This window comes from Cyprinodon variegatus, unplaced genomic scaffold (assembly GCF_000732505.1).
Source record: "Cyprinodon variegatus isolate N-32 unplaced genomic scaffold, C_variegatus-1.0 Scaffold91, whole genome shotgun sequence".
Taxonomy (NCBI): domain Eukaryota; kingdom Metazoa; phylum Chordata; class Actinopteri; order Cyprinodontiformes; family Cyprinodontidae; genus Cyprinodon; species Cyprinodon variegatus.
The window spans coordinates 946,620-971,609 of NW_015150544.1; the positions used below are offsets into that span (position 1 = coordinate 946,620).

General features: G+C 38.1%; 1 protein-coding gene across 1 annotated transcript in view; it reads left to right on the forward strand.

Annotated features, from left to right (window-relative positions):
• LOC107084052 (neuronal acetylcholine receptor subunit alpha-7-like) overlaps window positions 1-24,563 on the forward strand; it is a 25,860-nt gene extending 1,297 nt beyond the window's left edge. The window contains exons 2-10 of the mRNA XM_015373695.1: window positions 3,258-3,397; window positions 4,534-4,578; window positions 6,234-6,343; window positions 6,430-6,509; window positions 11,201-11,368; window positions 11,478-11,672; window positions 16,070-16,156; window positions 19,754-19,863; window positions 21,903-24,563. Coding sequence (XP_015229181.1) covers window positions 3,258-3,397; window positions 4,534-4,578; window positions 6,234-6,343; window positions 6,430-6,509; window positions 11,201-11,368; window positions 11,478-11,672; window positions 16,070-16,156; window positions 19,754-19,863; window positions 21,903-22,625 — 1,658 coding nt within the window. The 3' untranslated portion in view covers window positions 22,626-24,563. The remainder of the gene's footprint in view (window positions 1-3,257; window positions 3,398-4,533; window positions 4,579-6,233; window positions 6,344-6,429; window positions 6,510-11,200; window positions 11,369-11,477; window positions 11,673-16,069; window positions 16,157-19,753; window positions 19,864-21,902) is intronic.
• The last annotated feature ends 427 nt before the right edge of the window (window positions 24,564-24,990 follow it).

The window sequence follows — 24,990 nt, forward strand, 5'->3', positions numbered from 1 at the left end:
ATCTATCTATCTATCTATCTATCTATCTATCTATCTATCTATCTATCTATCTATCTATCTATCTATCTATCTATCTATCTATCTGCTTCATAGAAAACCATGAAAAATATTTATATATTTCAAGTCTTTTCTTACAAATTACCTTCTGCAGGGTCAGTCTATCTTGTCATCTTTCAAAATCCATCTCAACGTCATCATTAAGTGTTATTCAAAATTTATTTTGTGAGCTTTTTTGGTTCGTGTGATATTGGAGAATGGGTTTTAAAATGTCTGTGGGTTGAGTCCTTGACTTTGGGATGTTTTATACTGCTATGTTCAGCTGCTGATCGTTTTGTCTCTTTTCTATTTGGTACTTCTATTCCCCTTTGAGCAATCTGCATCTACCATGTTAAAAAAAAGGTGTAGAAAGAAAAATCTCAAGAACATATAAGGATATTTGACTATATTATACATAAAATTCTTTAAGATGCTTATATGAAAATTATTTATATGCAGTGTAGCGAGGTTGTAAAAATGGTGGGTAATGGCTGGTTTATGGTATTAACTGGCCAGAAACCTTGATGTTTAGTTGGCTTAACACAGAAGAAATAAAAGAAGTTCATGATTTGACTGAAAGTAAGTGAAAATAGCTGCTAGAGTTAAAAGAAAAACAAAAATACCTTCAGAAAACCTTGGAATCTACTATTCATGCGCAAACTGAATATATTTTCAGAAATTCTGGATCCATTGACAGAAACAATTAGAACAGATCTTTGAAAACTTTGAAAACAATAATTACACCCACAGCATCACATTTTAGCCACAGACCTGAAGATCTACAACTGCAAAAGGAAAAAACAAAAAACATGTGATGATTATTATTTAGTTCTTGCTGGGGTCAGACTTTTGGATCATCCAACGTCCTACACATCAACAAAGACAGAAATTAAATAATTTAAAATTCCTGTTTTTGCTCCCTCTCTTTGATTCACTGTGAAGCAAATTAATATTTTTTACTTTAGTCGTCCCTGATTATGTTTAAGCATTTTTCTAGCTTCTGCTGCACCTTTAAGCGCCCATGGGTGCCTTAAAACAAGCTTTATAACTGTACTCTGATTGGACTTCAATGTTTTTCTGTAAAAAATACAAAAACAAAAATCATTCTAAAACAGGAAGAAATTGTACAGCAATATAAATATGTTCAAACTGGCAAGAGTAATGGTTTAATCTAAAATATATTTTTTTTGTGACAGTGATTGGTCAACCTGGTATAGCTGTAAAACAATGCTTATGGCTGTTTGTGTTTAAAGGCTATTTTTTAAGGGTAGAAAGTGATCATTTCCAGAGATTTGCTTTTACTGTGGTTTTCAATCAAAAGGTCACATTAATTTGTGGTTCTGAAATAAAAAAAATATAAAAAAATGTAGTGAAAAGGAAAAGCGAGTGTAAGCTAGTTAAACATCAATGATTCTAAAGTCAAATTTGAAAATAAAACTCAGGTACTTAAGTATAACACAATGGCCATCCTACACAAAGTCATGGTAGCAAAGCCTACAGCTTGGGTTGACGTTCATGAACTGAACATTTCAGTAGTAGTTTATGTAGACCAGGGCTCTTCAACGTTTTCCAGGCTAAGGACCCACAAACTGATGAAGAGATAGACCGGGGACCCCCTAATTATATATATTGTATGAAATTGTGTTATATCAAACTGGTCCTATAGTCTCTCTATTACATATGGAGTAATATAACAAAAGTAATTTCTCCCTGGGATTATTAAAGTATTTGTGATTTGGATTCCTGGTTGATGGGACAGGTGTTGTGAATGAAACGGTGCCCAGCTTCAAAGAGCTCCTGTGTGTCGCTGAATTGATGACTGAAAGACATCTTCTGCCTCCATTTATCTGTTTACGGCAGTGTGTTGAATTTATTGTAAATGTGTATTTAAAAACATTTCAATTAGTGGAAAAAATTGTACGTGGCAATATAAAAAAAAAGGTCTGATCAACCAAAACTTTCGCGACCCCCATCCAGTAACTCCGTGGACCCCCTGTGGGTCATGGACCCCTGTTGAAGACCTCCGAATTGTAGAGAGAAAGCCCAAACACCTGGGTGCAGCTGGAGACTTGACCTCTTGTTGGTGAAATTTAAACGCATTCTGAAAGGAGTCAGATAAACGTCATCTTACTGTTCTTCTGTGTTCCTGCCAGCAACTACTATCACCAGAACAGCTTCGATTGTCTGTGACAGTTGCACTTTACTCAAAGTTATTAGCATGGGTTTTACCTGTCAGGGTTTATGTAATGTAGGTGACAAAACTTTATTTTCCTATAGCTGTCTGTTAAGCAGCTACAACTACAGTATAAGTAGCCTCTTTTCAGAAATAAATATGCAACTGGGTCATTTGCAGGAAGAGAGTTTAGATTTAATACAAACTGCTGACATCAGGAGAGACTTTGTATAGATGGAGAACAAATACAAATTCAAACACCTTCAGTAGAAGAAGATAAACTTAATGCTTTCATGCAACATTCCCAGTTGTCTTGATGGTCTGGGGGTATTTCTCCACAGCATATATCTTTATCTCTGCCACAGGGCTCACTCTTGTTTTCCAGCTTTTTACTTTTGCATGGCTAATATTAATATTAATATGATTTATTTTCATATAATATGATCTTTTTCTGTTATTATATGCACATGTTTCCTGTTTCTTTTTAGGATTTTATATTTTTGGGCCCACATAGTGTGATGATAGAAACTTAAGGATCTCAAAAACCCGAAGTGACACAGAAGGATACATTAAGTTATGCAAAACAGTTTTTCACTTTGACCTCCAAGCGACTTGTGCCCTGATATTGTTTGTTAATATTTATCAAGGGTTCTTTGAGTTTCCCTTTAAAGCTCTTTTTTAAATTCCCTCTGGATCCTATTATTCTGTTATAATTGTTAAGTCATTTATTCTAAGTGAAGAGCAGGATTTTTACATCATGCCTCATCCCATGATAAAGCACCGGATTAATTTCTCAATTAAATTTCCTATTTCACCCCATTTAACATTTTCAGCGTAGTCGCATTTCCCTAAAATTGACCTTATATGTAAAAGTTAATTTTCTCTGAATAAAATGTTCTGATTAATATCTATTACAAACGACTTTTGTCTTTGGGTGTTATTAAATCCCATTTATAGTTTACTGATTGAGGTTTTCCTTTAATGTTGTAATAATCTTTGTTTGAGATTTTATGGGAGATCACACAGTCCTGCTTTGCTGTTTCTGTAGTGTCGGTGCAGGGGCCTCACCAAAGGAACCTGCTAAAAAACCTCCTGAAGGACTACAACCGGATGGAGCGGCCAGTGGGAAATGATTCCCATCCTCTGAAGGTCTACTTTACTCTCAATTTGATACAGATCATGGATGTGGTAGGTTCATGCAAGCATTGCTGCTCTAATTACATCTCTCTTTGTCAGACTATATTAATCCAACATTATGTCTTTTAAATTTAATGTCTCAGTTTTTTAAAAACGTCTTTAATGTCTTTGGACTGGATATTACTTAAGAAATCTACAGCTTGCTGACTAAAAGTTGCCCTTTAAAATTGGACTTTGATTAATCAGCTCTCCTTAGAGGATCTAAGAACTTGTTAGGGATGCAGAGCAATCGGCAGTCAAAGACTGAAATCAGATCCATGGCTTTGGATCTGTGGGCTATCCAGTTTTAGTTTTGGCATTAAATAGTTCACTTTGATTTAGTTACCTGTTTAGCTTGATGGACCTTTAAATAGGTTCTTATCATGGAGTTCCAAAGGGTTCTTCTCTTTGCCCCCTATTTATTTTTTTATGTTTTTCCTTCCTTTTGTTAAGGTTGTACAGTGACATCACTGTTTATTCCTGTGCTGAAGAGATTTAATAATTTTATTTTATATATTTTGTTTTCTTTTAAACTCCTGTGCGTTGGAGAGTCCCACAGAACTGTTTGTGAAGACTTGGATTTTACAATATGTAATAAATCTGTGTCCCAAATCTCAGTTCGTTAGACCCATTGTTAGACTCACTTATACAAGGGATGTTTGATGGTAATTTATCAACTGAATATATTAAAAGTGCTTTCTTCGTTATTAATTTTAAAGGAATGTTTTTAAATAGAGCATTTATATATTCACTGTTGAAATATTAAAGGGATGTTTAGTTTTTCTTTTCTCGCAGAGAACTGGGATTCTACTTTTAGCTTCCACAGTAAAATGTCTCTGGATCGTAAAGCTTGCATAAAAGGCAGCCTTCGACTAGATTTTTTTTTTAGGGAGTCCCAACTGATCCCAAGAAAGAAAAGGAGCTTTACAGCTATAAATGCTCACTAACATGCTTAATTAATTCTTCCTAATTTAGTTACAGCCATCATATGCATGAATAAAACTACTTATGCAGACCATGGAAACTTGAAGCATGCCTTGTTATTCTGCATTTGTTATATTTTAAAATCTGCAGCTACTTTCCAAAAAACATGTCTTTTGATTCACAGATGACATTATTCAAAGAAAATACATTGAAATGTTTTTCAGGATGAGAAGAACCAGGTGTTAACCTCCAACATGTGGCTTCAGATGGTAAGGACTGTTTGTTTCACATTTCTGCTGTTCTAGGTGTGCAGTTTTTATGAACCACATTATATAATCTGTAACACCCCAATTAAGGTCAGAAGACGCAGCGTAACCCAGTATTTCTAAATTTAGAGCTGGAAAAAAAACACATGCCTCACTTTGAAAAGTACCATTTAAATGAATCCTAATGGGAAATAAGGGAAAAAAAAACTACAAACAAAGCAAGTCTTTACCTTAATTTAACTGTGCAAATGCATTAATTGTTAAAAAAACAACAATTGGACAATTGTTGGCAATTGTTGGCTCTTGCACCACTAAAGTGTAATATAAAGTCACACAGCAGATCTGATGCCATAATGATAGAAAAGCTGTATCTATAGTCATGTTCACACCATATTTCTTTGTGTTGTAGAAAGACCTTTACCAGCATTCCCTATAATAACTATTTTTCCATCTTACATCATTTTGCAGGGATTATTATCCACTATGTTTTACAGCATTGCTTGGGGTTATTTAGGGTTTGTAAACACTGGTTTCTGCACAGCTCTCGCAATGTCCCAGATCAGCAAATTAACATTTTAGCATCTTTCTTTTGCAGCTATTGTTTTGCAGATGTGCAGCTTTAAAGGCTCGACTTTATGGGGATGTGTATTTAAAGCAAGCTTAAGCTTGATAAATAGCATTACAATTGTAAAAAAATATATATATTATAAAGCAGAATCAATGTGGTGTCTCAAATCCAAACCTAACCCTTACCCTACCATGCAGTTTAAATACAACTTTGTTATTCGGTTATAATTCAGCTTCCTGGATGGTTTCCGTTATTTTTTATTTTTTTAGATATTTGATTTTCTTTTTGCAATATGTCCAAGAGGAAACACACTTATTGAGGTTTAGTGATAATAACACCAATAACTTTAACCTTAATATGATTACCATGGACTAAAGAGCTGGGAATATAAATCTTTGGTCTTTTACGGTACCAGTGAGCTTTACACCATCTTGATTTTATGTTGAATTTCCTAGGAGATTATCTTCTGGGAAGACTGGTAATGATCCTTAATGATCCTTAATTAGACAGTATTTAATGTTATTGCTGATGTTTTCCCCCCATGACATTCTTAACATGCAAAGCTGTGTGCTTCAAAACAGTTTTAATCGAGCTCAACACACCTGCTGATGTTACAGGGAGCGAATCTGATTAATGATTCTTTTTTTGTGTGAATTTAAAACCTTTTTTAGGACCTTATCATCCTTATCATTTCATATCAATCACTTAGATCAATTAACTGATTATATACTTTTTATTTAAGACTGTATTGGTCTTCTCAGTAAAAAGTAACAATAGTAGAAATTAATATACTTCAAATGAAGACAAATGCTTGCTGGCTGTAACTGTTGATGGTGCACAAGGTTCTCTTTAGAAATTGCTGAAGAATAATTTTTGCTGCAGTCTTTGCAAATGTTTAATTTTGTATGCTGCTGTTGTATGGTGTGAACTTTCTGAGAAGGCATGCAATGTTCACACATGTTTCAACTGCATATTAGATTCCTCTCTTAGATCTTTTTGTATATTTCTATTTCTGATAAGGCTGAACTGATAATAAAGTATCTCTCCTGTAAATCTGCTGGTCCGTATAATCTTATCTGTGGGTTTACAGAGTTGGTACGATCACTACCTGCAGTGGAACCAGAGCGAACACCCTGGGGTGAAAAATCTTCGCTTCACCACCGATCAGATCTGGACTCCAGACATTTTGCTCTATAACAGGTAAAACACCTGAACACAAACCTCATACACACACACACACCTGCACATCAAAAGGTTGTGACATTTCCCTCCCTGTCCTCCCTCAGTGCAGATGATGACTTCGACTCCACGTTTAAGACCAACGTCCTGGTGAACTCCAGTGGCTATGCCAAGTATCTGCCTCCAGGTTGGATTTTCTCTTCCTGTACCTACTTTCTTCATAAACCATAAACCTTTTTTTTCACATTACAGCCACTAAATTCAAAGTACTTCATTCATATTTGTTGTGATGCATTTCCCTTTTCTACAAATAAGAATCAAGATTGTAAATGCATTCATTGTTACTATATTTGCAGCTTTTATAAACTAAATCTCAGTCAGATTAGACAAAAAGCTTGCTTGATCATCACTTTTTAAAGTTTTCAACACATTTTCAGCTGAATTCACAGCTCGGCATTAGATCTAAACCTTTACCTTGCAGCTCTGATTACATAACAAATGGATCTTCCCTGTTAGCTCTCTTATATAGTGGTGTTATGCATCTAAACTGACCTGAGTTCTATCTTCCTGTTTTTCCAGCTTTCTCTACATATCTTGAGTAAACTACAGCAGTAATTATTATAGCTCACTGTCAGCAGTGGCTTTGTTTTTGCAATGCTTGAAATAATGGGTCTACCGCCATCATATTTTCCCACCTGAGCTGTAGTTGTCTGGAGCTACTCTATAGTTACCACAGGCTTCTTGGTTACTTATGTAATCAGTGTGTCTCCAGAATAATTATACTCTTTCAGTTTTCATATGATAAACTAAACAGGGCTTTTTGAAACATTAAAAGTTATGAAATCTTGTTTAATATCATAATGCCGCTTTAAATTTTTGCCCAACATCATGCCTTTAAAGAACAGGAATTTATGTTAAGACTAAACAATTGAGATTATCTTTGGTGACTTAATGAACTGACCTCTAAAAGAAATTCAGAAGGTTGGACTATATTTTCTACGTCACAATGATACGATACTGTCTGCATCAATGATTGTGGTTATAGTATGGCTAAAATGTAGAAAAGGTGAAGTGGTGTGAATACTTTTGCATTGCTCGGTACTATGCATAGTTCAAATAGTTTAAATTCCCTCTTTCTTCATTCTTTGTCTCTTACCTCATTTCCCCGAGGTGCAGCGTCTCATCCTGCAGGCTCTGCATGCCTTCTTGTTTCTACATTTGACATAAATATTTCATCAATATAAAAACAGCATTGGTATTCGTATAAACTGTTTACAGCGCTAACTTCCTCCTCCTTTTATCTAAACCTCCTGTTGCAAAGGTAACAACCCCGTTGAGCTTTCACAGGTCTTTACTCTGTGTTTTCCCCGGCTGTTCCAGATTAAAGGAGCCTCAAAGTGAGTCCCATTGCAGAGTCAAGAGGTTAAAGCTTCAATTACCCACTACAGTAAAAAGCATGGACATCGTCCAGCTCATGGAACAGATTTACTGAATCATTGCTGCTGAGTGTATTTATGTCTCCCCTATGCTGTGATTTAGATCAGAGTCAGCAGAGGGAAGGTTTAAAGGAAAAGCTCAGGTGTGGAAAAGAAAGAGGAGAGATTTTTGATTGCCTGATCAATGACACCACTGCAGTTAGAGCTGCTGACCACTGTTGGAGGATCCTACTGACAGTAATTAGGAGGCTAGAGGCATCCTGGGTCAAATGCCAGCTAAATTCATTGGGACAACTTGTAAAAATTGATACAAGGTCTTAAAATGAGTTGATCTTTTATTGTAGTAGTATGATCTCATACTACATTGTGGTACATTTATTTATTAGGGAAAAACATCACATGTTAAGAAATTATTGTCTTTCCAAAATCATTGGTTGATGTTACCCAAAACAATCGTTATAAAACTAGTGTCTCTGTCGAACTTTTTCATTTTCTTATTCACTTTTCTCAGTACGTTTCAGTTTCTAGGAACTTTTAATTGGTAATCGATCAGTTTCTGTTTTTCAGCGTTATGAAATAATACGAATCAAAGGCCATTTAGCCACTCGCCATTGGGCTCCATCAGGTCATATATTTATCTTGTTCCTACACACCGTAGGAAGGATAATAGAGGTGAAAAAAAATTCAAAAAACACTGATGAGAATTGCTACAAAGTGTGGCTATTGTAGAGCAGTCTGCTCTTCCCCACACTCTGTCACGCTATCTACACGCCAATTGAAAAATAAATGCTTTTCTTCCCTTCCATCTTATAAACATTTAACATAGGGAATTTGCAAAACTTTAACTATGTGTGCACTTTGGTGCGATGAGAGTTAGATGAAATGATTTTGCCAACAAATGGCTGTTTTTGGGTGAAAACCAGAATAAATACATGACAAAGCACAGTAAATAACAGCTTATGCTGTGGGACTGATTTTCTTTCAAATGGATTCTCTTGAGAAATCTAAACTGAACAATTTCTGACATTATAGGATACTATTGAGTGCTCTTAGTCTGGGTTATTTATAGCACGATTTCTAATTACTCTACCAAGATTTTTTTGCATAATAACTAAATTTACTCTAACTCCAAGTTAGTCTTTTAAGACTCTTTATCATTATAGTTACCAGGGTGCCAATATGTGACTATACTACATATCTTAGGTTTCCATTGCATGCCCAGTTGTGGCTGCTTTGCTCTGATTGATGACATTTCAAACAAAAGGTGCAGCAGGTGTTGGCTCTTATCTCGACTGTGTGCCATTTATAACGGGCAGTCTGCTCTCAAGGCCATGTAATGCCACATGAGGAAGTGATTTTTGCTGTATGTTTTTGCCGCTGCTTTGTGACAGCAATGAAAGAAAACTCAATAGGATTTTTTTTTCCCCCCTTCAAGGTCATTTGGTATTGCTGTGAAAGGGGACACAGAAATACAAGGAGAAGCAAAAGGAAGGATAGGTGGATGTTTTTGTCTTATCTGGGTTATTTCAGGTCCGTAAAGGAAGGACTGTTATGTCATTTCTTTCTAATAAAGTAATGTAAATTGTTATTGCTGATCTGTCATCAAAATAGAAAAAATAACAATAACAATAAAAAGAAAAGAAAAAATGAATTGTTTTAAATAAAATTATTATTTCCTTGTCAGGACTAAGCATTTCAAACACTGCAAAAATGTTATATACACACACACACATATATGTATATCTGCAAAAACAGCTAAACATTTCTCATTGCCAAGCAAAGACTGCATTTTCTAGAATTGAAAAAAACAAACTCAAGTTAAACTGAAAAATAAAAACAGACAAAACCTTTGTTTTGTTTTAGCCCATTTATTACTCTGTATGCTGTTGTTTTTATTATAATAAAAAAAAAAAAAAAAAAGTGAACTGAAAGGAGAAAAAAAATCTAAAAGTAAAATAAATGCTTCTGAGAGAAAATATTTTTTGAGAGAGGTTTTTTCCCTTGGAAATCATTTCCAAATGTCAATTTTTCTATTAATTATTCTATGAAAAAATATTTTCTCTCAAAACGTTTTCGTCGTTTATGACATTTAGTCTCAAATAACATCAGTTTTTACTTTCAGAATTATTTTCAGGATTTTCCTGAATTCAATAAAAAGTCAAAATTAATTTGTATGTTTATTTAGAGTACTGTCACTTCAGTTTTATGCAAATATATTTCTTTTTTCTTACCTAAAAATCCAATCAACTTAATGGCACTTGATAGTAGGGCAAATAGGTCGTACACTCCTGTTATAGAGAAGAGAATAATCTCTAAACAAAAATTTTGGTTGATAGAAGAGTTTAATTCAATAGAATCAGAATTAGTTTAATTGGCCATCAGTTTGTGCATATTTAAGGAATTAGACATTAGGTCCAGATTTACTATGTTGGTGGAATTTCAGTAATACCTCCCACTACTGTTACTTATTCCTAATACCGGTAATAAGCAAGGAAATGGAAAAACTTTCTTTGTTTTATCTTTGTTCCTTCTGGTTCTAAATAATGTTATTACTAAAACAATTTGTCCCCATAAAACAAGGGCAAGAACTAATTTTCCAAGACCAAAAAGCCCTTGAAAATAATTTCATAGCATAAATCGTAGAATGCATGCTCTGAAACTAGAATTAATTCTGCTGACTTCTTCTCGCTGGCCTCCAAACTCTGAAGACTCATTTGCGTGTCGACAGGCTCACAATGAATGTCTCTGTGAGCTGCAAGGCTTCTTTGACATTTTGCCTTGGTGTTTGTGTGTGTGTGAATGTCTTAACAGGCCTGATTAATTTTGTCCTTTAAGTACATTAAGAGCCGCAGTTTGCCAATGAACCGCTGTGCGGATCATTGCGATTTCCAGGAATAACACCCTGGGAAGGGTGCCGTGGTGATGCATACATGTGAGGGCATTTATTTTGCATGATAAAAGGCTGCAATCTCATTAGGGCAGTAACTGTAATCTCGTTTTTTCAGCTCCGCTGTGGATGTTTTATTCTGTTGATGCTGATGCTTTGCGAACAGCTGTGTGATGGCAAACGAGGCAGAGCCAATCTGAGGAGCGGAGAAAAGCACCAGGATTTTTATAGACATGTCTTTGATGGGAAGCAGTTTGTTATCTGGTGTCAGCTTTCTTTTCTTCAGGCTGCATACTGAGTTCCAAAACAGTTAACTATTTGGACTGTTGCTGCTTGGCTGTGCAACAGAGTTTAAAAAAAATATATACTAGGTATAAAAATAAAAAAGAATAAAAACTCTGAGAACTTTTCTGATATGCGCAAGGGTGATCTGATCCCTCAGTGCCCCCATATTGGTCTGTCTCTGCAGGAATCTGCGAGGGGCAACACAGTCATCTTGTCCATTGATTGTTTGGCTGTAACTCCCTGCCCTCTAATCTCACTTCGTTTTCTCAGGAATCTTTATGAGTACTTGCAACGTAGATGTTCGCTGGTTCCCATTCGACATCCAAAAATGTGAGTTAAAGTTTGGCTCCTGGACTTATGACGGCTGGCTGCTGGACCTCCAGATGATTGATGCAGACATCTCAGGATACATGCCAAATGGAGAGTGGGATCTAGTCGGTAAGAGGGAGGAAACATCTTGAATAAAAAAAAAAAAAAAGAAAAAAAAAATAAAACAGCTCTTATTCATGAATAATCAGGGACAGTTCCTCTGTTTTCATTCCTTTAGGTGTTCCTGGAACCAGAAATGAGCTTTTTTATGATTGCTGCCAGGAGCCTTACCCAGACGTGACGTTTGTGATTACAATTCGAAGACGGACGCTCTACTACGCCCTGAACCTGCTCATCCCGTGTGTGCTGCTTTCTTCTATGACCCTGCTGATCTTCGTGTTACCAGCTGACTCTGGAGAAAAGATCTCTCTGGGTGAGTGGATCAGTTTTACTCTACATGCCAAATTCATTCCTCAGGAATATGCAGAAAGAAATGACATCCATGAGATACTCATGGCCATGACGTTTTCTTGAATACTCCACTTCAAGGAATTATGACTGTGTTCCTCAGCTGTGGTGTATACCTTGACATGGAGTTGTATTATTGTGTCTGACTTGGAAATCCTACCATACCATTTTAACATCCTTTATATGAGGTGCTTTTTTGGGGGGTTTTGACCATTATCTTTGGTGAGTTGAAGTGGTTTGCAGCTGGTATTATAGTGTAAAGACGTGTTTCTGCAGAAACGTGAACTGGTGAACTGTAACTTCCAGGTTTGGAGTCAAGTGGAAGAGCTCTAATATCTTGGTTATTTGCTCATGAGTGGCAGCAGGATAAAGCAGAAGATGAATAGATTGATTGCTTCTGCTGTTTTTCACCAAAACCAGTCAGTTTTGATCAGACATGCCCAAAGCCGGTCCTCAAAAGCTGCTGTCCTGCAGGTTTTAGGGGTTTCTCTGCTCCAGCACAGCTGACTTTCATTGATTGCTGATTAACAGGCTTTGGCTAAACTGCAATCATCAGAATCAGCTGTGCTGAAGCTAAAGGGAAACCTCTAAAACCTGCTGGACAGCGAACCTCAAGAACAGTACTTTGTGCATGCCTGGTTTGGATCATCTTCCAGGCCATTTCTCAGGTATGTTTCTGGCTTACACAGAACTCGTTAGAGGAACTGTCTAACCTGCCTGACATGGAAACTCTTTTTGATGGAGAGTAGGGCTGAGCAATATGCACTCTTATGATGATACTGGTTAATTTTATTGTGATAACAATAAAAGCGACGATAAAATTAAAAAACATTACGTCTTTGCAGTTTTTCTTACGTAACTCTATGGCTGTGACTGCTTATAGCCACCAAAGCCTTAAAATCATAAATAATACTCCTAAAGAATACTCGTACTCGTACTCGTACTCATCGTCTCCCGCTTTATCCGGAACCGGGTCGTGGGGGCAGCAGACTAAGCAGAGACTCCCAGACTTCCCTCTTCACAGACACCTCCTCCAGCTCTGTTGGGGAAAGCCCTAGGCGCTCCCAGGCCAGCCGAGAGACATAGTCTCACCAGCGTGTCCTGGGTCGTCCCTTGGGCCTCCTCCCAGTGGGACGTGCCTGGAACACCTCCCGAGGGAGGCGTCCAGGGGGCATCCGAAGAAGATGTCCGAGCCACCTCAACTGACTCCTCTCGATGTGGAGGAGAACCGGCTCTACACTGAGCCTCTCCCGATTGACCTAGCTCCTCACCCTATCTCCTAAAGAATATACATATTTAAATTCAGCTTCTTCAGGACATCAGTTCCATAAAGAAGCATTACTTATATCCCTGATCATCCTGCATTGAATCGTATCTGTAAATGTGTCAATGCCCCAGTGGAAAACATGAATGGAAAAGAATAGAAAATTGTAAAAACTTAAACCTTTTGACAACTCAACCACTGTCTGGAGTTTTTAAGGATCACTGATTCTAATTTATTGTTCAGAAAATAAGTTAGAAGTCTTATCATGACGATAAACATGTCATGATAGAGATAAACGGTACAATAAATGGCCTCCCCTACTGGAGGGTGTTTACTGGGAGAGGGATGTCTGGGTTTCCCTCATAAATCTGTTGTCCCTGTGAGGTTGACCTGATATAAGCAGAAAAAAACAATGAATGAAAGAATAAAATTAGACTAAACATGTGTTATTTTCAACATGTGACAGCAAATATCTAATATAAGACCCATCAACTGGTTCTAATAACCATAATTAAATCTCAGATACCGATGAGGTTTCTTGTAGCACCACATGACCATGGAACACCAACAGAGAGGCATGGGTCCAGTGGTTTGTGATTACAAATGATCATTATAGTGATGCATGTGTTATATTCCAGTGGGCCATCTCTGGGAAGCATTTGGAAATGTCTTTTGGGGCAAATATGGCTACTCCGAAGGTCAAGAATTGCCTGAAGGCCTGAATTGAATACCTTTTTCTAAGAAGACAGAAAGTTCTTGCTTTGTTCCTTGCATTTGTAAACTGATGGACACTTAGTTTGCAAAAAAGTTTGCTTTTTTAAGAATACCTACCAGCAGATATTCTGAGCCCTTTCTAATGGAAACATGATGAATACTCTTTTTAGTTATATTGGTAAAGTTATAATACTGGGCATGGTTTAAATGCATCTCAGTATCACTGTTAAAATGAATCACTATCATATTTGTGATCATTTGATTCACTTACCCTATATGTTCTTGAGTGAATCATCTAATAATAATCCTTTATTCCTAATCTCTCGTGTTAAGTAGCCATTTAAGTTGTCGGGCAGTTATGAGGTCCGGACAGCTCCACGGGGAGAAATTAAGCTGTTAAGATAATGATTAAGAGAGCCGAAAGATCATTAGGTTTGAGCAACAGCTTAAATAAGGTTAGAATGCTTTTTATCAAAAGAAACAGCTTATTTTGCTGCAAAAAGTAATATTTTGTTAAAGCCAGAGTGTTTGGACAATACTAATGCAGGCTGTGGGATCTAAGCCATGATCAATCAGCACTAAGGAGCCCACACTGTGCATAGTAAACATGCCTGAACTGTTATTACAAGGTGGGGTGGATCCATGCTTCCATGTCTTTCTGGTCGTACCTTTTGAATATCACAGCTGACACTGAGACAAAGAGGACCAAGCAACCCTTTTTCTAATCTGTTATTATTAATGATGGTGAACTGCAGCCTCCATTTCTTAGCTGACAGGAGTAGTCCCTGCTGCTGTAGCCATTATGCTTTCAGGCTTGATGCGTGTTTCTTCAGAGTGTAAACATCTCTTCACCATGTCTATATGCTTAGAAGGGCCATTAAGTGTGTGTTTGTATTGTGCAAATAAAATATTTCTTGGTTATAGTTAAGGACTGCATCTGCGATATAACCTCAGCATCTCACATAGTAATTGTCTGCCTGAGGTGGTATTTCTTTATGTATATGTTTTAATCTGTGCTGGTCCAGAAACACAAAATATCAACAACACGATGGAAAAAAAAAAAAGAAATGTTTGCAGCATAACTTGAAAGCAATCTGATTCATCCAGGAGGAAGGGTCCATAAGCAGATCAAATCTCCGACTTCACTGCCCTCAGACCGAGGTTGTGAATATAGGCCGACTTTAAAAGTGAAACATTGCAGAGTGAAGGCACAGGGGAGGCTCAGGAGATAATCAGGGGGTACAAAAGAGGCGAACTGGGAGCGAGAGAAGATGAGAGAGGAGAGGGATTACTGGATATCTACAAACAGGGAGCGGCGGGTGTGGGAAGATGGAAACAAAGTCTAGAGAGGAATTAGAAAAAGGGTGAAGAAGGACAGACCAAGTAAGAAACGAAGGAGTGACACTATAATAGGATAAAAATGAAGGCAGTATGCAGCAATATTAAACTTTAATATCACCATCAGCCTCTTTAAAGATCTGACAGTCTTGTCATCTCAGCCTTAAAGACTTTGCTATCTTGATTTTACAGACCCGAAGCGAAGACTGCTTCAGCTTTTTAGGAAAGAAAACATCAAACATCTTTTTTCTTGTTCACTCACAGTTGATTGTTTTCCACAGCATTTAGTGTTTGAATTTCACCTTGAATTCAATGAGAAATAAATTAAGTCTTTTGCTTGAAAAGCTGAGTAACTCAGATGAAAAAACTACTAACATCAGCCTTGTTTTCACTTACTGTACGGTAACATCACCTTGGGATATTGTGGTGCTCCATCCTCTCACTTTATTTTAAATTAATAATATGTTTTTTAACATACTGAGTGGGAATGAAAGTGGGAGGGAAGCCAAGGCAGCTTTGTCAAAACATATCCTCAACCTCAGTAGACAATGGTTTATACAGCGTTTCTCTAAAGGAGGGAAAAATGCCAAGTCTTACACAAGAGGCTAATTAACCTATCAATATAATTAAGGCTACTGAATTGATTAGAGGCGGGCAGGAAGAGGTACACACTGTCTTCTAAGAAAGTACAGGAATGTAACTTCTGATGGTACCACTTAAAGATCGGATGGCGTTCCTCTAAATTCAGGGGTTTAATTGAATACTTGGATCAGGGATGGTACTAAATGATGTGGAGGTGGATACACAGAGAGTATAAGCTGTGCTTTCCAGCTCTCTGACTCAGTCTGAGAGGATTTTCTTCTGCTGTTTTGGTTTTACATAAACGTTACTGATTAATTTACATAAATCGCACCAGATCTCATCATGAGCCTTAACCGTTTATCAAAACACTGAACACACAAGGAAACCTAAGTCCAATATCGACTGGCTAACGAAGTGCAGCTGAAGTATCAGAAAACCACCTGTGTCTCTGTGTTTACCTGCAGGTATCACCGTGCTGCTGTCTCTCACTGTTTTTATGCTGCTGGTTGCTGAGATAATGCCCGCCACATCTGACTCTGTCCCTCTCATAGGTATGTGAACAGCAGAATTTTTACTTTTTTTTTAGATCAATTTTCACTCTACTTCCTCTCATCACTAAAAATAACATCTTCTTGTTTATAAGCCACTCATCTGGCTCATCATTCTGAACAAAGCCTTTATCCAAATCCTCCAAATCCTTTTTCATGTCCACTTTGCATCACCATTTACCATTTAAAAAAGTTTTTATTTAAATATTCATTTTCCTAATTTATGACCCCTTATCATCTCTTTTTAATTTCTTTTAACCCCCATACCATTCCTATCCATATAGTGCTATTTATGACTCTGTAAATCCCACTCATCCTCTTCCTCCCTCTTTGAGTCCAGTTTTCCCTCTAATCCACTTCATTAATGACCCTCATCATACTCATCCTCCCATTTTAGAAGTTTTCTTTCACATTTAATATAATTTGATTACAACATCTACAAAGGTTTGTGTTTAGTTCAGATTAATTTGCGTACAATCCAACTAAGGTAGAGCCGTAGATACATAAAGTTGTGCTTAAAAGTTGTTATACACCTCCATTATGGGGGAGTGCTGGCCTAGTGGTTAGAGCAGTTGTTCTCTGAGAAAGCTGCAAGTACCTGGTTCAATCCCCACAGCTGCCCCTCTGGCTCTCTGAGCAAGACCCTTAACCTCACACTGCTCCCCGGGCGCCGCACAGTGGCAGCCCACTGCTCCCCAAGAGGATGGGTTAAATTCAGAGGTCAATTTCTCCAGAGTGAGATCAATAAAGTTCAATTATTATTATTCACTTAATAAATTAACTTACCGTAAGCAATTCAAATAACACAAAACTGAAAAAGTAATAATGAATACAAATGTACTAAATAATAATTCAGTAAAATAAAATATTGATTTTCAATTTTTATATGAAAAAAAATCTATAAAAACAAACTCCCACAAAAATGAAAGAACCTAGCTTAACAATTGTTAAGAGAAAAAAAAATGTAATTGTAGGAGCCATTTATAGTTGTTGTGTTTAGGGATGGTTTGTTTCTGGGTTATTTGTTTTGGGTGGCGGTGACCTATATTCTGCTCTACCACTGGTGGCGGTGTGGAGGGGAAGGCTTTATAGGTAAGACGTGAGGGGGCAGAAAGGGTTTTGGGTGACGGGAGGTCATACGGTTTTTACCGCTTTCTTTGGCACACAATAGCCTGCGTCCTCCGGTTAAACTCTGTTATCTTTCACATTCTCCATAGTTACCTATCCATCTCACTTGATGTAAAGACCGCTACTCGGATTGTTTGGAAAGTTTGTTCATATACAAACGTACTTCAATAAATGGGAACGCCCATACCTTATATCCTGGTTTCCATCTCCTCTTTTAAGCGTGTTAAATTTCAGATTCCCCGCACCCACAAGCGACAAAAAGGTGGTTGGTAGTCGCTATAGTAATGTTCATCCATCATAAATAAAACCATTTAGACAAAAATACGCTGTGTGCAAGAAGTAATGGGTCAACCAATCCAATGAGGAAATTATATGTGCGCCTGGAAAATGCACCTCTATTTTTGAGCTGTTTCTGCAGGACTGCTGTGCTTTAGATATGCTGTTATTGTCCAATTAGAGGACAGGTTGGTGGCTCTTCTTAAAGGACTTACAATGACTGATAAACAATACTGATTGTCTGATAATTAAAAAAAATAAAATTAGATTTTGGGAACAATTACCTTATAATGTTCTCCAGTTTTTGACAAAAATCATAGTTTAATAAAAGATTATGTCCATCATTTTAAAACAGTTTATCATCATAGAACTGTTATTCCTCTTTCCCCTTTTTATCCCACTTATCTTCCTCATCCCTCTTTATACCTCTTTTTTAACGCACTTATCTTCCTCATCCTTTTTTATTTCCCTTTCATCCCACCTATCATCATGAGCCCTCCTTATAATCTATTTTCATCCCTCTCATCTTCCTCTTAGATCTTTATGATTATTTTTATCCCATTCATTTCTCTTTATGACAGTTCACCATCCCACTAACCCTCCTCATCCCTTTTAAAACATCGTATCATCTAACTGATCCCTCACACACCCTTTGCTCACCTCTGTTTATCCCACTTATTGTCTTTTATCCTTCTTAAAGCATTTTCTGCCAGTCCTAATTACTATCCATAAAATTTTCTATCTCTCCTCCTAGATCCCCCTTTAGACCCTGTTCAGAACATTCATCCTCTCGTCTCTCATTACTTTTCATTCATTTTTATCTCACTCATACCTTATTATGCTACCCATTTTAACACCCATTTTAAAGACTCATTCTTTTTCCACCTCTTTAGCTTATTTATAATCTACTGTATATTTTTAAATCTTGATTGTCCTTTAAATCCCTGTGATACTTTTCCCAACATCCTCATAGATGTTCTTAATAATCCATTTTCATCTGTCATCCTCCTCGTCTTTTCTATTTATTTTTGTACCATACATATTCTTTTCATCTCTTCTTCATAAATGCATTTCACAATCTTTACTTCTTTTTTAATCATTATTCTGTCTCTTTTATTCCACTATCATCTCTTCTTAGGGTTCTACTCGTTTCTGTTCCAATGTGCTTAAACTATTTCCAACCCTATTGCACTATACAACAAGCCTTAGAGACAAATCTAACTGAATAAAGTCACATTTAATTAATCTTACCCCTTAAATTAAAATTTGATTCTAAAACAGCAAATCAATTCAGTACACTACCTCACCCCCAAAAAAATCCATTTAATCTATTCTTTATCCTTCCTGCTTTGCTTTTTCCAAAGGTACAGACTGGTTGGTCCAAATTAATGCCAAGTTATTTTCCTGCTGAAACAAAAGGCCCTTTGGTGTCTCCTTCTTCAAATCATCTCTCCTTTTATTTTCATTTATCTATGATCTGGTCATTGCTGGCTCATTTATTGTCTAGCTGAACTACATTGATCTGCAGGGCCATGCAGTTGGCGGGTTTATCACACAGGGTATCATTATCAAACACTCTATCCTACTATAAGAAAATGATACGGTGTCATAACATGAAGCTGAAAAAAAAGTACCCCGAAAAAAGAAGCTGAATTTACAAAACACACCTGCTCACCCTGAAATTTAATGGACTGAATTTATAGCGGCCACACTGCTGAGAATTAACTTTAGAGGGAAGGAACCTCAGCCAGAGACAGATGCAAATCTTTTCTCAGGACACAACACCTTGAGTTTAAAAGCTTAAAAAAAACATCAGCTGCTGCTGTCAGCTTTTTTCATCCTTTATAAAGACTAACTACCTTAATCTTCATCTGTTTGATTTTGCTGACATGAACAGAATAAGCAAGTAGGCTCTTATAATGACATCCAGCATCAGAAAAGTTTAAAATGACGTTATGGATTGATTTACGTCTTCAAAATCTAAATATGACTTAGTCTTTGACCTCAAAGTGCTTAGAAAGAAATAAAACTTTATTGCGAACTCCAGTAGCAAGAAGGTGTATGAATGAGATGTTAACCTTGTCAGTGTTTTTTTTTTTTTTCCGGCTAAAATATTAGCTCAGAAACTGCCGGTCTGACTTTAAATGAATCATTACAGGGCCTTCACCTCCTCCTCCTCCTCCTCCTCCTCTTCAGGTCAGTACTTTGCCAGCATAATGATCATCGTTGGGATGTCAGTCGTTGCCACAGTGGTTGTTTTACAGTATCATCACCATGATCCAAACGGAGGAAACATGCCAAAATGGGTAAGGCTGAGCTCAGACACATTAAAAGACACATTTATCATGCTTTTAGTCATTTTGCAGCTGAACTCAGCCTTTCTTGACACGCTCCTTCTGTAACCCCGATTTTCTGCCCAGTTCTCAGGGACGTTTTTATTCGCTCGGAAGTGAACAGTATGCTGCTATGCCACTTTCTCTTTTTCTTCACCGACTTCATTGGCAGTGACTCATCCAGCAGTGGCAGTCCTCCTTCGTGTTTTCATCAAATGCCTCATCGCAAACTACAGCAGGCATGCTTTTCAAAGCACCCTGGATATGTGGGTGGATTCAGTTTGACTTGTTCTCTGCTTCTGTTTTTCTTACCTTCTGTTCCAGGAAAAAAGCATCAAGTCTTTATATAGAAAGTTTTTTTTTTTCCTGCACTGTTTATAATTTTAACTATACATTTACTGGTTTCTGCGTCCCCCTGCAAAACATGGCTTCAGTTAATGATATGTGGAACTTTGCAGGCTGCTTGTGCATGCTGGTGCCTTCTGCTCTGACACATTGCAAGGACGTTCTGTTGATGGATGGCCTTTGTAGACAATCCAATGGCCAATTAGCAAACTAATTGATGAGATTTAGATTAGTGCGTGAAGTGTGTGCAGTTCATAATTAGACCACTGCACAAAAACAACATCAGTGTCGGAAACCTGACTTGGGAAGATGTTCTGCAGACACTAATTGAGCAGTCATCTGGACATTAGGTCTCATTTAGCAGCCAGACCCCCATCTGGATGCTGCTGGGTCCGTCTGCCTGTACATGAGACACATGGGCTTTTTTTTCTTTCTATTATGGATTGGACAGAAGGAGAGGAACAGAAGTTTTAAATCCAAACCAATTTGTGCTGTTTTTATCTAATGCTGTAGCTCACTGAAACACTGCTCTGCCGGCTCATGGGGGTAATAAAACGCTAATCACACAGTCCATCTCAGTGAGTCCACAGTTTCAATATAAGGCTACACTTTTAAGTAACTGGGAGTCTCTGTAGGAAATCTGGCAAAGGCTAAAAGAATTTTTATTTTTTGCCTGAGGGACTCTAACCAACCAACACTTGAAACGATGTTAATACAAAGACAAAGCTGCAGCAGAGTAAAACAAACCACAACATTGAAAACAGAGTCAGCATCCAAACCACAGAAGCTTTTAGATCAACTTAATTAAAGCTCTGCGGAGGGCAAGAGGGGATGATTGTAGTGTTTTTATAACAGTGTGGTAGTCAATATTAAAGGTCATTCCTGTAGAGGCTCACGGTGCCTTCAAAAAGTATTCATCCCATTTGAAAATGTTCAGAATTCATCATGTTACAACCATAAAGTTTAATGTTTCTAAGATATGTCTTTTTCAAGTTTAAAGCAGTTTATGTAATTTTGAAACAATGATCCATGATTTTTGATGTTTTTTAATAAAATACCGTAAGAAAAAGTTTCAGTCCTCCTGATTTGATGGTTTGTCAGACTATGTTTCGCTGCAATTAAAGCTTCCAGTCTTTAGGTACATCATGTCTTTGCTCATCTAGAAACAGAAAATGTTGAACGTTCTTTGCAGAAAAAGCCTGTGTTCAGTTTGACTGGATTTAGGATTGTTGACAATAACTCAACCTTGATTGAGCCTTTCTTCACATTGCTGCTCTGGCTGTATGAAGGAACATTCTGATCTCATCTGATCTGCATATTTTCGCCGGGTCCCACACACAGGTTTTACCAGACAACACAAGAACTAATGATTTTTTTCTTTTTATGAAGTGCAGCACTCATAGCTGTGCTGGCAACAGGTTCCACCTGAGCTGTGGATCCCTGCAGCTCCACCAGAGTTACTATTCTTCTCCTATTTCTTGTAATGTTTTGAAAACCTGATTTTCCATCCTTGATTTTTCAGTGCCTACTGTTGGTCTTTGGCAAATGAAATGTTAATTAAACACATTGAGATTTTTGGTTGCACCACAACAAGATGTGAAAAACATTAAGGAGAGTGAATAGCTGTGGAAAGGTTTGTATCTCAACGTGTTCTTTTCTCCCTTAAGGTGCGGATCGTTTTGTTGCAGTGGGTAGCCTGGTTCCTCAGGATGAAGCGTCCAGGGGAGAACGACGATCCAGAACGACCTCCCTGCGCCCCTCACCTGCGGCGATGCTCCTCGGGATCACAGAGCGGCAGCATTCCAAACCCTCCCGATCCAACCCTCCACCCCCTGCACCCACAGAATCTGACACCTCTCCAGACGGGGCCCCTCCATGCTGGACACCCTCATCTGCAAACCAGTGCCAACAATAACGGGAATCTTCTCTATATGGGTTTCCAGAGCATTGAGGATTCTTCTGTGCTCTCAGAGCCCGTCCAGAGGAATAACATTTCTGTTGGACCTCCCCGGGTGGCAGGAAGTCCTCCTCCTCACCTTCCATCTCAGTTCTGCAGCTCCCCCCCTCCTCCAACTCCAAACATGGATACAATAGGGTGTCCCAGCACTGTCTCTAGTGGCGGAGGGTTTGGAGGGGGAGCAGGAGGGTGCTCGACGTCCGTGATGGGAGACCCTCAGCTGCAGGCTATCCTGGAGGAGGTGCGCTACATGGCAGACCGCTTCAGAGAGCAGGATGAGTCGGAGAGCATGGCTGATCAGTGGAAATTCGCAGGTGCTGTGATTGACCGCCTCTGTCTGGTGGCGTTTAGTGTTTTCAACATCATCTGCACCATCTCCATTCTCATGTCGGCTCCTAACTTTGTGGAAGCTATTTCTAAGGACTTTGTTTGAGGGGGGGGAAAAACAGGAAACAAAAGACACGAATGAACATTCTGAAGAAAAATTAGCTACAGGATAAAGAATAGATTGGGCTCTGATCCAGGGAAACATGATTCAAGAAAACTGATAAGCTCTGTGATTTGTGATTGCAAGGGTCTGGGGGAGCGGAAAGAATCTAATGGTTTTCTTGTAATACATCCTGTTTTGTTACCAAAAAAAAGAGAATGCTGAAGATGAAGGGAATACAGAGTGGAGTTAAAAGGGAATTAGACTGTGCTGGGTGCTTTATCAGATTCGTGACAAGGTGAGAACTGGCTTTCATGACTGATTTAAAGACCTTTGCTTAAAGTTAAAGAAAAAAAGGGGAGCCACTGCAACAAGAGGTAATAAGGAGCTTTTTAGGGTAGAGTGAAGACAAGAGTAAAAGAAGAGACAGATAGATAGGCAGAGACAGATAAAAGAGACAAATATGTATGTTTTTTTTTTTCTCAGATAGGGGAGACAGCCTCTTACTCCCACAGGTGGAGAAAATACTGCATCACTCAAAGTGAGTTGAAAAGAAAAGAGTGGGAGAGCTGCTTTTACAAGGACACAAAACAAAGAGCAGACACGAAGGACAGACTCTATTCCCTGGGGACCCTGAGAGAGGTAGAGTTTTGGGAGGCTGCTTGATGTTCAGATGCACAAATGATGACCGAAGATCAAGACTGTCGCATTGCACAGGAACTTGGGAGGATCTCATCTATTATTCAATCACAATTCATCTAATGACAGTCAAATTGAAAGGCTTGGGATAATCCTTCAGACTAACAAGCTTTTCCGAGACGAACTTCCATCTCCGTGAGCCACTTTAAATCTCAGACCTTATCTCTGTCAGAGTATTGCCAATCAGGACGCTCTTCAGCAGCTCCTTTGCTCGTCCCGATCTGGAAACTCGAATTAGTCGGTCATCAACAATGCAACGGGCCGTCGCTGTGCCACCGTGGAGGCCAATGAAAATTCATGCACCGGTTACCTAACTGCATCTGGCAGGTTATAATGGACCAACGAAACTCATCAGATTTCATCTTGAAGGTTTAATAACCGACAGGAGATCTTTAAAAGGGCACCAGAGGCAAGAGGAAGGGGATGAGATCACTGAAAATACTAACGCTGAAGCAGAGGAGCAGGTTTTACTGGTTTACAGCATCATGAGGGAGGAACCTTTTTAATTTTATATAAACTTTGATTTAGAGAATATGATGATGCAAATTAACACCGCAGCACCATATAGACACCATAAAAGGCAAGTCCCTCTGGTGGCAGTTTGAGAGGTCAAAACCAACACTTCCTCTTTTGTTTTTCAATCACGGGTCGACTTGCTAACAGCATTTGGCTCCCTTCCCATTGGCAAAAAAAGCTGGGTCTACCGCCACTGGCAGGCCGCATGGCCTCTGTGCCCTGCCACTGGTGACACCATCACACTGGGTTAGTGTCAATGATGTCACCAGTGCTACAGAAATCAAGAAAGTAAACAATGGAGAACAACATGTAAGGAACCCAGGGTCATAGTAAGTGTGCTTTATTGTTTTGCTCTTTTATCCTAATCCCTCTCACCAGTGCTGGGTCATGTTTACCAAATGTTAAAAGTTGTTTGGCTGGTTAATTCAATTCAGTTTATTTATATAGAGCCAATTCACAAAACATGTCGCCTCAAGGCTCTTTACAAGTCAACCTAATCATACAGTCAAATTGATTAAAAGTTTTCTATTTAAGAAAAACAGTTGATTGCATCGACTCACTGACTCAAAGGCAATCCCTCGCATGCTTGTAGCGACAGGAGAGGAAAACTCCCTTTTAATGGGATAGCCTCCAGCATACTGTAGTGTAAGCGGCAATCTGCCGAGGCTGACTTGTGTTCAAGTTTTTAGATCAGTACAACTTGCATGGTTTGTTGACGTCTGTAAGTTGCAATGGTATAACGTAAATTAGCGGGGAGATCAGAGCCGATGCAATTTTAACACGAGTCGCTTGCTGAGTCGTTTGACCCGTGTCGACACAGGTCTGAGCTGTTCCCACTGCCACTAAAACCCAATTGTTCCCAGTTTTAAACTGATTTTCCGGCCAGTGGGAAAGGGCCAATTTACATATGCGTAAAACAATTCAACTTGTTTTAAAAACTATTCATACCTTTTCAACCTTACATTAAGTCACGGTACAACCTCAAACTATAATAAATTTAAATTCCTCTATTATTGCCTACAGCGTAAAGACTCTCTAGGATTAAAAGAAGTAGGTCTGTAAACATCAGTTTATTATTCTTGCCACAGATCATCAGGTAGATTAAGTCATTTCATTGCATGAATATTGATTCAAATTGCTCCATAGTAGCTGTGGC